This window comes from Hypanus sabinus, chromosome 13, assembly GCF_030144855.1.
Source record: "Hypanus sabinus isolate sHypSab1 chromosome 13, sHypSab1.hap1, whole genome shotgun sequence".
Taxonomy (NCBI): domain Eukaryota; kingdom Metazoa; phylum Chordata; class Chondrichthyes; order Myliobatiformes; family Dasyatidae; genus Hypanus; species Hypanus sabinus.
The window spans coordinates 8,898,795-8,915,221 of record NC_082718.1 but is presented as its reverse complement, the minus strand read 5'-3'; the positions used below and the strand labels follow the sequence as shown (position 1 = coordinate 8,915,221).

Below are 16,427 nucleotides of genomic sequence, written 5' to 3'. Positions count from 1 at the left end.
TTTCTTTGATTCTATTATGTTTCGTTCTATCTACTGTAAATGCTCACAAGAAAATGAATCATGGGATAGTATGTGGTGATATATATGTACTTTGATAATAAATTTGTTTTGAAATGCATAGTCTCTCCCTTCGTGGATTTTCCAATAAGTTGCTCTGAGGCAGAGAAACAGGAATATTTATTTAATTATTGTTTATTTATTGAGATAGAACATGGAGTAGGCCCTTCTGAGCCTTTGAGCTGCACTGCACAACAAACCACCAATTTAGCCGTAATCACAGGACAATTTGTAATGATCAATTAACCTTACGGAACGTTATATACGTTGGGAGGAAACTGCTGCCAGGAAGCTTTGAGAATTGAACCCGGATATCCTGCATTGTAAAGCATTGTGCTCATCACTATGCTACCGTGCCGCCCCATGTACATGTGAATGAACTGTGAAGGATTCTTTGGAAGCCTTTAATGGATTATCCCTTTATCACTGATGTTTAAAACTCCCACGACTGTATCACCTATTTAGATCCATAAAATAAACTACTTTTAATGAAAATTTCACAATCTAATTTTTTTTTCATAATCAACTTCTCATAATGAGGTGTATTTATTGCTGTCTTGGACGGATGCTTGCAAGAAGCATTTAAATAATGTAACGCTTGTAGAGGATAAAGCGATAGTCATTCATTCTTCAGATAGCAACCATAAATAATTAATTGCACAGTATTCCACTGAAATTTCTGTAATCGAATCGCTGTTCGGAACTATCAAAATTTGCTATTGGATATTAATTAATGAAATGATCTGTAAATATGAAATGGCAATTGAATAATCATTAATTGCTATCTCCTTTGTGACTCCATACATAGTCAATCTGTAGGCTGGCTTTTGTGACCTGTCATCTGATTTTTTTAAAAAGCGGCCACTTAAAACTAGATTGGAAACAGAAATGACTGTGCAGGTTCTGAAGGGATTGTATAGAAGGTCTGTTGTCTTGAATTTGAATCTTTAAGGAAATAATTGTGATTAAGAAATACTGGAAATGTTCAGCAAGTCAGGCAGCATCTACAGAGCGAGAAACAAGACACTACTTGGCATCCTTGCTAATCTCTAGCTCAGACAAAACTCTGCTGGAGCATAAACCATCATCCAGCACCACGAACATCACAAAGTCTTGGGCTGCAATTCCCACCAACTCTGTGGCCAATTTCAGAATAAGAACCTAAAGCAGGTTTAATATCACCAGCAATATGTCGTGAAATTTGTTGTTCTGCAGCAGTAGTACAGTGCAATACATAATAAGAAACTACAAATTATAGAAGGAATATATATAATAAATTCAGTGTGCAAAAAGAAAACAGCAGAAAATTGAAGTAGCATACATGGGTTCATTGCCCATTCAGAAATCTGACAGCGAAGGAAACTGTTGCTAAGACATTGAGTGCGTGTCTTCAGGCTCTTGGAGCTCCTCAATGGTAGCAATGAGAAGAGAGCATGTTCTGGGTGGTGGCGTCCTGAACAACGGATGTTGTCTTTTTGAGGCATCACCTTTTGAACGTGTTCTTGAAGCTAGGATGGCTGGTGACCATGATGGAGCTGGCTGAGTTTACAATTGTCTGCAGCTTTTACTAATTCTGTACAGTGGACGCTCCATACCAGATGGTGATGCAACGAGTTAAAATTCTCTTCACAGTTTGCAGCTGAATTTCACTGCATAGGCTTGCTACTTAATGCAGGGTTAAGTTTCCAATCATGTCTCTTCCTTCACCATAACTGTCTCATGTCATCTCTGCAACAACCCCAGTCTTCATTCTGGCTTATTTCTTTGGCTGTTTCAATAACTCTATTGATCCATAACCATTGCTAGACTTAACATGCTCTCCTGGTTGTTCAGCTAACTACACCATCCTAAAAGTCACCGCTGGTCTCACACCTCACAGCACATACACCCCTGTTACTCACCATCCTTGCACTCATTGACTGGTAAAGATCTATCCCAGCAAAGTCTTGATCTCACAGCACAGAGAAACATCACACACATCTTGACATTTGAGGATACATTCAGATCAAGTAGATAGGTGCTGTGCAACTTTCGTAGAGACAGGCTGAGAAGGATTTAAAGAAGAATACTTCAGACTTTGCCTAGGAATTCCAGGAATCAATAATGGAAAGAGAGAAGTTTGGGCAAGCCAGAAGGCCAGAATTGAAGGAGTACTAATACCAAAATCATAGAGGGTTGTGAGGTTGGAGGAAATCACAGAGATAGAGAGTGGCTCAGAATTTACCAGTTCACCAATCCAAGGGTCTCTAGACAGACAGGCATACTTTATTGATCCCGAGGGATATTGGGTTTTGTTACAGTCACATAACACAAAGCTTGTAGAAACCTGATGACAATCCTTCTTTCCTCCCCACAAAGACACCATGGATTGGAATTAGCCAAGTATTAGAACATTAGAGCATCAAAGAACTGCAAATACAGGAAAACTGAAATAAAACAGAAAATTCTGGGAACACACAGAAATCCAACAGCATCTGAGGAAAAGGAAATACTGTCAAAGTTTCAGAAATTGGGAGCTTTTAGTTGTGGAGAGGGTGGCCAGAGATAGAACAATGGGAATATCCAAATAATTCCAATGTTTATGGAGTCATAGAAAAGTACAGCACAGAAACAGACCATTCAGCCCATCTAGTATGTTCTGAACCATCTAAACTGCCTACTCCCATCAACCTGCATCAGGACCATAGCCCTCTAAAACCCTACCACCCATGTACCTATCTTAAACGTTGAAATTGAGCTTTCGGTCACCACTTTGTGCTGGCAGCTTGCTCCACATTCTCAAGACCCACTGAGTGAAGAAGTTTCACTTTATGTTCCCCTTAAACTTTTCACCTTTCACCCTTAACCCATGACCTCTGGTTGCAGTCCCATACTATCTCAGTGGAAAAAGCCTGCAGTCCAGTTAATGAAGAGAGACAAAGAGATAAGAGGGCACATCAAGGTGTAAATGTACAGTAGATCAGAGCTAAAAGTGAAGTATTGGAAATACTCAGCAGATCAGGTAGTAGATGGAGAAACTAAAAGCAGAGCTGGCTGGCTCTGATACAAAAAACAAGTTATTCAAAACTGCTGAATTTGGTAATGAGTCTCAAACACTATCATCTCCCCTATTAAGACTATAGTATGATGAATATATAGAATATCAAACAATGATTAGAGATGTTTAATGATAAGCAAATCACTTCAGAGGTACAGGGTCACTATAAGACCTCAGAGCAATAACCTGATCTATCGGGCATCCCATCCATTAGCCACCGAGGCACAGATTGACAGAAGAACTGAAGACCAAGTTTTTGCCATGGGCCTGGCTTCATATGCCAAAAGGCAGAGTGAGGGTTGAGCAGTAAAATAAAACTTGGGCAGCCCTCCAAGGACTGTACAGAAGGATTCACTGGTTTCCCCTGAATCGGGCAGCTATGGAATTAAGCCCCTCCATGTACTCAAGAAAGGTAATGGAGATTAACGCCTCAGGCCAGAAGGGAATACAGCACACTCAGAACTGCTGACCTTGGGAAATAATATTAAACTGAGCTCCCTCCTGGTACCTCAAGTGGCTGTAACAAATCTCAGAATATGATTCCAAAAAAAGAGCACAGTAGGTCTTCCAGGCATATTGGCCAATAAATTCTGTTTTTCACCCACATCAACTCCCAGTTCCGTAACCTTTAAAATACTCGATCTCATTTCCAAATTCTTCCATGGTTCTAAAGCACAAGAGATTCTGCAGATGCTGAAAACCTGGAGCAACACAAAATGCTGGAGGAACTTAGCAGTACAGGCAACATCTATGGAGATGGTTAAACAGTTGACGTTTATTCTGTTATGTTTCAGAGCTGGAGTACTTGGGCACTGGAACCCATGGAACAGATGACATGCAGCTCTGGGACCATTAGCTGCCAGTGTCTGAGTCCAGGCTTGAGCCTTCCACAGAATGGCTGGCTTCTGGTTTATCATTGTGAGCGAGGGCAGTGTAGAATCTCTCCTTGTGCTAACTGCTCACAGCCAGAATGGACGATCCAGAAAGACCAGCTGTCAAAGCTGACACTTTTACTGAATGCTTGTGAGTATTTTTCACAGTTAATAAAGATTAACTTCATTAAAGATTAGTTTTAGTGTCACCTGCACTTCGAAAAATCAAAACTTACAGTGAAACGCATCATTTGCATCAAATTAAATCAGCAAGGGTTCTGCTTGGCAGCCCACAAGGGTCACCAAGATTCCAACACTAACAGTATGCCCACAACTAGCCCCAACCCGAACGCTTTGGAATGTGGGAGGAAGCTCGAGCACCAGGAGGAAACCCACGTCGTTACAGGGGCAATGTACAAAATACTTTACATCCAGCTGCAGGAACTGAACCCTGATTGTAGATCACAGGCGATTGTGCTAACCCCCATGCTGCCCCCATGAATAATTAAAAATACAAATAAATTAAAAAAATTAAAATGTGAAAACGTTTAGAAGTTGAAAGGCTAGAAGTTCAGAGGTACACACTAAAAGACAATTATAAACATTTCAATAAATATATAATCAATTCAAAAACTTTACTTGACTTTCTCCCAGCAGTCAATTTCTACCACCGTATTTAGAGAACCATTTACAGCATGGGACAGGCCTCTCAGCCCATTGAATCCACACAAACTGTCAACCACTGGCTATCCTCTCCATATTCCCATCACTTCCCCCCCCCCCCCCCACCAGGTTCTCCTACTCACCTACACACCAGGGGCAACTTTGAACAGCCAGTTAATTTTCTAAGCCACATGTCCCATGTCCTTTGGAGGAAAGTAGAGTGCCCAGAAGCCTATGCAGTCATGGGGAACCTGCAAATGCTACCCAGGACTGAACCTTGAGCACTGGAGCTTTCAGTGGTGTGCGTTTCCCAACATAAGGAATCCGTGGATGCCACCATACAGTCCACCAGGAACCTACTAGCAGTTTGCTGATGCCTCAAGGTTGGAATTTTGCTGAGCAGAAACTATTCTACCAGCTCCACTCAGGAATTGGGCAATTACTGCCACATCCACCAGGAAATCAGTTGTGCCCCCAGAGGCGTGCTGCACCATGCCCTCATTTCACCCTTTGGGATGTTGAAGGTTCTGTATAATTTCTGTGGGCCATTAGAAATGCACCCAGTGACTACCTGCTTGCATCCACTGCAGTTGTCCTGATGTTCTATAAGATCCATTTAAACCTTGATTCATGCTATACCACTGTCCACTATACGAAAAGAAAATGCTTACACATAATCTATTGATAATGATTCCTGATTGATGACTTAAGTCACTAACTGACTTTGTCCTAGCCTGGTATTGTGTTTTCCCTCCTGACTCATTGATTATGTAATTACTTTCCCTTACCTCATTGACTATGTAATTATCGTCCCTTACTACTTCGATTGTGTCATTTGCCGGCTTTATGCAGGAGAGATGAACCATGCAATTGGATTTCCACAGTGAATTGTATTGAAAGTATTGGATGAAAAAAGAGTTAAATTCATTACTGCAGTTGAGGATGCAAGTGTTGTTTAAAGTGTCTATTTATCCTGTAGGGTGGCATGGCCAGCTGTCTCAGAGGGAATAGACAACCATCACCATCAGAAATAGAACCACAATGTGCTTATGGCATGTTATCAACAATGCCAGCACAGACAGCAACCAGCGTCAGTACCACCATCTTGACCATGCCCACCACTCCTGTTGCTATGTAGGTAACAGGTGCTCCCTCGTGGTTCAAAGTGGAAAAGCTTCTGAAACATGAGAAAATTTACAGCTGCTGGAAATCCAATGCAACACACACAAAATGCTGGAGGAACTCAGCAGGTCAGGCAGAGTCTGTGGTGAACAGTAAGCAGTCGACGTTTCAGGCTGAGACCTTTCATCAGGACGGGCCTCAGCTCAGAATGTCGTCTGTTGTGCGATACTCAAGGATTCTTATAGCAATGGTGACATTGGTGATCTCCAACCGTAACATCGATCAGTGACTGAATAATCTTTTTCTCAGGGCTTGGGAATCAAATACCAGAGGACACACGTTTAAGGTGAAAGCAGAAAGATTGATGAGAAACTTGAGAGGGTCACTTTTTGACCCAGAGGCCGGTGGTTTAAAAGACACTTGGACAGATCCATGGGCAAGAAAGGCTTAGAAGTATGTAATGTCCTGGTTAATATTTCTACTGTTATGCTGTGAGGTATTTTATTTTAGCAGTTTTTTGTAAAAGCAGTACATCCTGCTGGTAGAGTGTTTTACAAATAGTGTTTTACACATCACAAAATTCATTTGAATACTGCGTTATTAATAAGTTCCAAAGTCACGACGAAGTGACTATTTTTGGTGGGGGGGGGGGGAGTTGAGGAGAATGTAGTGCCCTGGTTAAGAGTTCTGCTGCTATTTTGTGAGGTATTTTATTTTAGCAGTTTTCTGTAAAAGCAGTGTGTCCCACTGGTAGAGTGCTTTGTTTTCAGCTGAAGATAAGGAGACATGTTGATCAACTTAGGGATATTGCGTCAGCCAGTCAGGATGGTGGGATGGAGAGAAGGTTCTAGAGAGAGCTGGGGGGAGAGATATTTCTGACAGTAGTTGGGTTGGTGTCTTTCGGCGGGAGATGCAGAGAGGAGTGGATCAGGGAAGACACCTGGATGATCCTGTCCAAAGGGAAGATGCTAAACGCAAGGAGTGCTTTGTGAGATGACGGAGTCCGAGAAGGGAAGTTCTACCTGTGACTGGTGATAAGAATTCAGCAACGTGTGTAAAGCAGTACAGCGACCACTCAGACACGACATGAGCTCTAATGTTTGTGTCCACATTTAGACTGATTTAATTGTAATGGGCCCTTTTCTCACTTTATTAATCGTTAAATTTGAAAATTTAGTAAATATATTTATAATTTTATGCCGGTATACGATCTATCATTTCTGGGCGACTGATATCTGTATATAGGCAGTATTTGCACACATTTTCTACAACCTTTGTTCCTTAATTAGTACATCCTAACTTTCCTATTTGGTTGAACCCCAAACCATATCGACTCTAGACGTTCATTGTTTATGAAAGCTGGCCTTTTCACCACTGAGTCACGTGGCTGTTAACAGAGTTAGATCTTGAACCAAGTTTGCCCATGAGCCCCAGTGAGACGGTTACAGGGATATGGGACAAACATGGGCAAATTGGACTAGCTTGGATGGCATGAACAGTTTGGGCCAAACGGCCTGTCTCAGTGATATCTGGGCCCCACTTGCTCCACCGCCTCAGCTTTCTGTTTTGACTGTAAATAATAGTGATGCTTCAGAGAGATTACATATAGTTTGGTTGTCCCTCCCCCCACCCCCCCATAAACTTGTGCCCAAAGTTTTCCTGTGATCTCTCACCCAATGTCTCCTTAGCGATCTCTAACTCAGTGTCCCTCAGTAATCTCCCAGCCTAAACTTCCAGCGCCCTCTGTGCCAGTGTCTCTTGGCCCAGTGGTCTCTCTCCTGTTTCTCCCACCCTGATGGCCTCTGGCCCATTTGAGGCAGGGACATTAACAACATTGAACATACACTTGGCCAGGAAAGGCTGAGAGATATGGGTCAAACACAGATTATGTTTTTCCATGTTGGTCCCACTTGTCCATGCTGGGCAGGATGAGCACCCACCTTGGCTGACATGGCCAAGGTGGGCCACAGGGCCTGTTTCTAATGCTGTATCTCTCTATGACTCATTGGGCGATAGATGTAGCATTAGAGAGATGACAGGAGCACGTGGACAAAGATCTACTCATGCAACACACCTGATATCCAGCCCAAAATGAAGTCCATCCAAACTTCACCTAATACACAGATCTTGTAGCACACCAACCTGCCTCCACAGCTTATCTAAAACATTAGCCACTACATAGCCCAGGTAATAAAAGGCTGAGCTAATACAGTGGCCAATATACAACCCACCTGATAGAAGGACTGCCTGATGCACACCACATTCACTGTGCAGTCCAATAAGGCCCAACCAATGCACAGCTCACTCTGGCTCATTGCTCAATTCAGAGCCAATTCCATTGCGTATCCTTTACAAGTTTCAAAAACTATCAAATGGTGTGTGGAACGAGTGTTCCCTGTCCCAGTGCACCTCACCAACCCCTTCACTTCCCTTCTCAACCCCCTATTTCTTCCTTGGACTCCACTCGTCTTGCCAATGAACTAAACTCCTCACTATCCCGGCTCCTACGTGGTGCATCTTGTTATACTAGGTGCACCTCGTTTTCCGGGGCAGCACGGCTGCATAGTGGTTAGCACAGTACAGGTGGCCTGGGTTCAATTCCCGACACTGCCTGTAAAGAGTTTGTACATTCTCCCTGTGACCGCACGAGTTTCCTCAGGTACTCTGGTTTCCTCTCACAGTCCAAAGAAGTAGAGGGTGGTAGGTTAATCGGTCATTGTAAATTGCTTCATGATCAGGCTGGTGTTAACTTGGCAGGTTGCCGGGTGGCGTGGGTCGAAGGGCCAACTCCACACTGTATCTCAAAAAATAAAGAAATAAATCTCTCACCTTTCCGACTGAGCTGAGAGAGAGACAGAGAAATCAATCCACACAAATCACAATTGACAATTAATCTATCTAAATTTTGCATAATAAATTCCTGTTAGTGTCGCTCATTGTTAACCATCTGCTCCTGATTCTTTTGACAGCTCTGCTAAACGTCTCATTTTAATGGTCTGTTGACCAACACCTCGAGCGAAGCTCCCTAATGGCAGTGCGGTGAGATTATTCTTCCAGGCATAAAGTCCCGTGGGCATTGATTGTTCTGCTCAGCTCACTTAGAATTCATAATTGGGAGGGGAGGTGTGGGATGGACGGACAGTCTTGCTTTAAGGATGGACTGGCAAACCTCAGGGCTGAACTTAGGTGAGTCATCACTTTGCTCAGTCACCTTCCCTTAACATGCCAAATTCAAAGTTCAAAGTTCAAATTAAAGAATTTCCTCCTCACTTTCACCTTGGCATCACAGTTATGAGTCCTAGCAGGCACCTAAGTACATTATTCAGGGTAACTTCCCCTATGTTCTCCGGAGAATATTGGTCAGACCAGTGGGGTGGGCTGGATGGAAGTGTTGTAAGTGATACATTCCTATTCAGAGTGCAGTACTGTGGGTTCCCCTGGCTAAATGGTGGTCAGCCTAAAACTTTGACTGTCCATTTCCCTGCCTGACCCACTGAGTTGCTCCAGCAGCCTCCCGGCTAACATTTACTCTTCAACCAGTGTCACCAAATAAAGATGAACCATGGACCTTCATAAAACTTAAAACAGTACATCCCAGGAACAGGCCTTCCGGCCCACCGTGTCTGTGCTGACCATGATGGCAACCTAACTCATCCCATTGGCCAGCACATGGTTCATATCCCTTTATCCTTGCCTGTGCACATATTGAGCTAAATGCTTCTTAAAGATTTTTATTTTATCTGTTTATACCACCTCTCTGACAGTACCTTCCAGCTCTCTGTTTAAAACACTCCCCTCATAAACCTCCTTTAAAATTTCCCTGTCACCCTAACCCTAAGTTCCCTAGTATTTGAGATTTCCTTTCCTTGAAAATTATTCCGACCATCTAATCCAACCGTTTTTTATGCCATAAACCCTATCATTAACTGAGGGCTCCAGGTTGGGAACCCCAGGTGCCCCTACAAATCTCATATAATTATATCACCCCTCAGCCTCTGACAATCCAGAGGAAACAATCTGAATTTGCCCAACTTCTCTTATAGCTACACTGAGGAAGACGCTGCATACCACATTGCTTTACAATTCAAAATATTACTTTCAATTAATTAGATTTAGATTCTTTAACAGCCAGTGGAAGTTTAAACTCTTCTCTCTGGATCACTAAGGCAATTGCTACACTGCTGTATCCTTGATTTATTATTTGGTAATTCACCATACTCTCTGCACCTTCCCATTTACATCTCTCACTGACAGCAGTGATGAATTAACTCATTCAGGAGGACGTGAGCTCCCACATCCCCTCATACAGACAGGTGCCCTGCTCTTTTGATTCCAGTGCACAGTACAACCTGACATCACCATGGGACTCTGTGACATAAAATCGGTACTAAACTGGTGCTAGACTAGATAAAGCTGCTCCTGATTACTTGACAGGAAAATGGAGAGTGCTCCCAGTGTCCGGTTAACATTCACTTGTTGCCCATAGCCAAGGCATTTCTGCTGGCCATCCTTCAGGCTGGGCCAGAAAGTTGCATTTGCAAGACACAATCCAAAGCCTAGAAACTGACAGAGACTTCAGTGCTGCCCTAAGGAAATGCTGCACTTTGTGGGAAGGTCACCATTAGACAAGAGATAAACGATGAGCTAGTCTGAGTCTAACTGTGGAGTTGTCCTCTGTGTGCCAGCCAATATCTACCTCTCAGTCAGCACCACAAGGAGAAAATATCCAGTTGTCAGCACAATGCGGGCTCTTGCTGTACGTAAATTTGATTGCCATGCTTTGGACATCACAATTGCTGGGCAGAGGGGCTCGAAGGGCATATTCCGCACCGCATCTCAATAAATGCACACATACACATGGATTACAAATCAATTATAAATATCCTGAGAATGTGAAAGTAAATCTCTCTTTTCATGCCATGGGATCTCGCAGTGTGAAAATAACTCCCATGTTAACCACACAGGTCACTTTTATATTCATAGTGATATGTTTTGGTGCTGATAAGGACCCATAAAGATGCTAGAATTTTGTTTGCCTTCTCTTAAAAAGTAAGAGCTTTGATCATCAAGAAACTCTGAATCCACGACTGTAGAGCTTTACATGAGAACATCGACAATTCCTTCTCTCCATAGATGCTGCTCAATTCACTGACTTCCTCCAGAAGCTTCTTTCTTGCTGTAAGATCACAACACTTGCATGAAAAAATGGAGGCCAAGTTGTCCTTTGCCACTCCAGTAACGAGTTGACCAGATATCTTATTTTGGTGACATATTACAGATTAAACATTGACCAAAACACTACATGTTGAACAAGGGTCTCGGCCCGAAACGTCGACAGCGCTTCTCCCTATAGATGCTGCCTAGCTTGCTGTGTTCCACCAGCATTTTGTGTGTGTTGTTTGAATTTCCAGCATCTGCAGATTTCCTCGTGGATGTTGAACAATTAAGAGTTTTAAGTGGCAATGTTGTGTCAGCCAGTGAACTGGAGGCCTGGAGTGCACATGACCTCCTACCATTGCAAACACTGTTAATTTACCCAGAGATTCAGCATGACATCTAAAACTTGGATAAACTTTTGTAGATGTGTAGTGGACAGGATATTGACTGGCTACATTACGGCCTCATATGGAAACACCAATGTCCTTGAACAGAAAATCCTACAAAAAGTAGTAGATACAGTTCGAGGTTCAGGAACAGTTTCTACTCCTCAACCATCAGGCTCTTGAACCAAATGAGATAACTTCACTTGCTCCATCATTGAAATATTCCCACAACCAATGGACTCAATTTCAAGGACTCTTCATCTTATGTTCTTGATATTTATTGCTTATTTATTTATTATCTTTTTTTCTTTCTTTTTGTATTTGCACAGTTTATTGTCTACTGCACGCTGGTTGAATGCTATAAGTTGGGGAGATTTTAATTGACACTATTATGATTACTATTTTACAGATTTATTGAGTATGCCAATAAGAAGATCAATCTGAGGGTTGTAGATTGTGATAATTATGTATTTTGATCATAAATTTACTTTCAACTTTAAAGAGCAGAGGAATCAGATACTGTCTCCCAGCAAAAGCAGGATAATTTCTCCTAAAAATGCAGCAGGAAGGATAAATACATACAAATTATGGGCATTATCTCAGTCTCAACCGTTTATGTTACTGACATCAAATTAGCTAAGCTTAAGGCTATCTAATGACCTTCACTCCACCTGACTATAATGTTTTCATTGTCTGTAATTTTGAACAATGCTTTGGTATCTTTTACAATATGAATTAGAATCAGGTTTAATATCACTGGCATGTGGCATGAAATTTGTTTATGAGGCGGTACCAGCATACCTCCTGTATCTCCTCCTTGACAGCAATGAAAAGAAGTTACGTTCTAGGTGATGGGGGTCCTTACTGATGGATGACGCCTTTTTAGGGCATTGCCTTGTGACAATATCCTCAATGCTGGGGAGGCTAGTACCCATGATGGAGCTGGCTGAGTTTGCAGCCTTTTCTGATCCTGTGCAGTGGCCCCTCCATACCAGACGGTGATGTAAACGGTTTGAATACTCTCCACGGTATATCTGAGAGGGACTCAGTTTTATATTTCATCTGAAAACTAACAACTTTAACCTCAAAATTCCACCTGAAGCTGCTGGAGTGGGGCTCAATCGTATAACATTTGACTCAGAGCAAAGAGCGTTGACTCTGAGCCACAGTGTGAATGAAAAACCCTAGAGCCTGTAAATTCCTGGTTTGAATTGAGCATATTCATCCAGCAATCATTCAACATTGATTTTCCAATGAAAAGCCAGACAGCTTTTTTAAATCTAATTTAATCATAAATTTGTTGAAAATGCAATTTTATTGACACTAAGACATTTCTCCATTTAGTATGTCTATCCACGGCTACACACATTTTCTATTTAATTACTTTAATATTTATTTGCATGCCTCTGTATTTTTAATGTAATCCTGGCTGGCATTCAGAACACATCACCAAGTCTGAAAATCTAACCAGTCAGATAATTTAAAATGTAATTAAATATTGACAGAGAGAAATGCCTGAAAATTAATATTATTTTTCCCATTAAAGGTGCTGACTCGGTAAATGGCTTTGAGAAACTGCAGCAGTTTGAACTAATCTGGTTCCGGCAGATGCAAAGCAAAGGGAAGAGGAGTTCCTTCTCTGATCCACTCACCCACCTAACCACAGGAGACCCCAATAGCACTCATGGAATTCACATGCAAATCAAATTGCTGACCTCGTATGCTAATCAAAAATCTGCAGATGCTACAAATCTGAATTAAAGACCGAAAGTGCAGGAAATACTCAGAAGGTCGTGCTACAGCTATGGAGCAAAGAAGAACGTTTCCAAAGATGCTGCCTGACATGCTGTGAGTATCCAACATTTTCTGTTTTTGCTTATTATTTACACTAGTTTTAAAGTGGTCACTCCTAACCTCCCAGAGCCCGCAGGATGAACTACTGATGGTCTAGTACGACAGTTCAAATATGCAGGGATGAAAGAAGTAAAAGATTTTGAATTTAATTTCTTAAAAGTTGAATGTGGAACAGGCAAAATTCAACTACAAAATAGCTAAGTATACTGTAGTAGATATTTTCAAGGGAGAGGTTGGTGAAATGGGGCTGAACAGCCTCAAGTTCGGGAGGTAGATCCCTCCTGCCACCACCAAAGTTCAAGCACCATTCGTCAGAGCTGCTAGACAGAGTCCAACAGAGATACACACAGCAAAATAATCCCATTGTAAAACGCACAACTTATTGATCAGTGCAGAAGTCAGCTGAACTGACAAACCTAAATTCCAGGAGCAATTGATTTTCCTGTTAGGTTAAACAGAAGCTATTCCTCTGAACGTCTAGCCATTCTAACAAGCAATGCACCTCCAGGTAGCAATTTCCTTTCCACTTACTTTAATGGGTGCAATTCATTTGAGTACTATTTGCTCGAAAGACATTTCAGTTTACAGCTATAGTTTCAACAAACCTTTCAAATCATGATGGCCTGCCGGTGAAAGTTATGAGCTGAAAGGGCATGATACCTGACAACAATGACTGAACTAGAGTCCAGGGCTTGCCTTTATCATGCATCTGAGGAATGAACAGACATCAGGGCTTGTATCAAATGAGCTGCTCGAGCAAGTGGTTGAGGCAGGTATAACAACATTTAAAAGACGATTGGATGAGCACGTGAATAGGATGGGTCTACAGACCAACTATGGGCAAATGGGACCAGCGTGGTGGGGATCAGTATGGATGAGTTGGGCCAAAGGGCCTGTTTCTGCACTGTATTATCTAGAATAAACAATGCAAGTGACAAGAGGTCAGCAGCATTTTTTTTGGAAAGGGTCACTAGAAAATTGAAGTGGGGTAAACCCCAGCTCTCTGGTTACAGGGATATTTGGACCAGGGTATGTAGACACATAGAGTTACACAGCATAGGAAAAACACCCTCTCAACCTAACTCATCCGTTACAACCAAGCTTCCTGAGCGAGTCCCCTTTGCCTACATTTGGCCCGTAGCCTTCAAAACCTTTTCCATTCATGGACTTGTCGAAATGTCTTATAAATGCTGTAATTGTACCTGCCTCAACCATTTCCTTTGGCACAACTTTCTGTATATCCACCCCTTTCTGTCTCACAGGCACCTGATTAAATCTTCACCTCTCACTTAAAACACTGTTACTGCCTGCCTTATCTTGGTCCCTCATGATTTTGTAAGTTCACCCCTCAAGCCTCCTTCACTCCAAGGAAAACAATTTTGCCTATTTTTAAATTCAGTGAAGAATTGTCCTTCCAATGCATTTCCATTATATATTCCTCTAGCTGAATTTAGAATGGTAATTTCCGATATAAACCTGTCATGTTGTGATTACAGTACATTTTCTCATTCCTATTCGTACTGCTCTGCTTCCAATAAAGTGGGCTATAGTTACAGCTTCAAGCATCAACATGGGCACAGGAATATAGCAGAGTAAGGTGCAGTATATAAGAGCATAAGATATAGGAACAGAATTCGGCCATTCATCTCATCCAGACTGTCCTGCCATTCAATTACAGGAGATTTTTTTTTCAAATCCATTCCCCTGCTTTCTCCTGGTAACCTTTAACCCTCATGGAACAACCTGATGGGCCAAATGGTCTAATTTTGCCCTTATGGTCTATGGCCTAACCTAACCGATCAGAAACCTATCAATTGCCTTAAATATACCCAGTGACTTGCCTTCCACAGATTTGGCACCCACTGGCTGAAGAAATTTCAAAAATGATGCCCCTTCTTCAGAGATAGTGCAAAATAGAAAATAAGCACATAGAACAATACAGCTCAACACAGGTCCTTCGATCTCAATGCGTCGAGCTTTTAACCTACTCTAAGTTCCTTATCTCCCACAAATCTCTGCATTTTTCTATCAGCCATGTACCTAAGAGTTTCTTAAATGTGCAAAAATCTTAGATATATATATATTGTTAGGATGCCAAAGACATTTGCACAGTACTGTAATTGTCAACATGGAGTGGAGAGCAGAGAGCAAGTTTGTAAATTTGGCAGGAGCAAAGGATGTTGGGAATGGCAAGGGTGGAGTGCCGTAGGAGGGGTGTGGAATAGGTGGCAGAGAAGGAGTGCTGGGGCAGAGGGTGACACAGATGCAGACACGCCCAACCCTGAGACACCAGGCAAGGTCTTTTGATTCTAAACAATTGGTTTATTGACATTCACAGAATGTCTCTCTAATCCTCTTTCCTCTCCTTTTCCCTTTTCCCAACCATGATTCCCCTCTCTCTGCCACCTTCCCACCATCAGTCCACAATGGAGATCCATATCAGAATCAGATCATCATTCACAAATGTCGTGAAATTAGTTTTTTTCAGCAGCAGCAGTACAGCGCAATACTTAAAATTAAATATGTGCCTAAAACTTTTGCACAGCCCAGTATCAGCCTCTACTATCACCCTAGCAGTGTTGTATTCACCCACCACTCTCAGTGTGAAAAAACCTTACCTCTGACACCCCCCTTATACTTTTGCCCAATGAACTTTAAGTCATGCCCCCTCAGATGAACCATTTCCGCCCTGGGGGGAAAATCTCTGGCTGTCCACTCAATCTAAAGGCATCATCTTGCACACATCAATCAAATCACCATAAGGTTAAGGAAAAAGGGGAAAATATCAGGACTCTGATGAATTGAGCATTTTTCCAAAAGGGGACACAGGCACAAGAGGTTGAAAGGCATATTTCTGTACTGTACTGTAGAGGCTCAAAGGTATGCTGTGTCTGACCCTTAACATTGAAAATCACATCTGAGGCTTGGAAAATATCATTCTGGCAGCAGTCCCATCACCCTGATTGCCTCCATTAACACTAATCAAGTGGGATGAGCCTCCGCAATTTTCAGTAATACAGGTATCAGAGTGAATTTCATTCCAGCAGAAAACTCAAGAACTGTCCCCATCATTGTCCAAGTGAGGATACTGTTTCCTCACCATTCTACCTCTTACCTTCGTCTGTCAGGATTTGGGGTACCTCCCTCTCTGCTGGAGAAATGCACTTGACAATATTCCCCATCACCAGGCCATCCATCTCTGCAAAGTCCTCGAATGTGCAGTTGACTCCTGCGGAGAGCTCAGGTACATTATGAGCCTCCAGCACCAGCTGATGAAGA

At 42.2% G+C, this 16,427-nt stretch overlaps 1 protein-coding gene across 6 annotated transcripts in view; it reads right to left on the bottom strand.

Moving 5' to 3' along the window:
• Nucleotides 1–16,427, bottom strand: part of plxna4 (plexin A4) — a 721,825-nt gene that overhangs the window by 205,666 nt on the left and 499,732 nt on the right. For all 6 annotated transcript variants that reach the window (XM_059987082.1, XM_059987079.1, XM_059987077.1 and 3 more), the window contains one exon: nt 16,264–16,417. In XM_059987082.1, the coding sequence (XP_059843065.1) occupies nt 16,264–16,417 (154 nt within the window). The remainder of the gene's footprint in view (nt 1–16,263; nt 16,418–16,427) is intronic.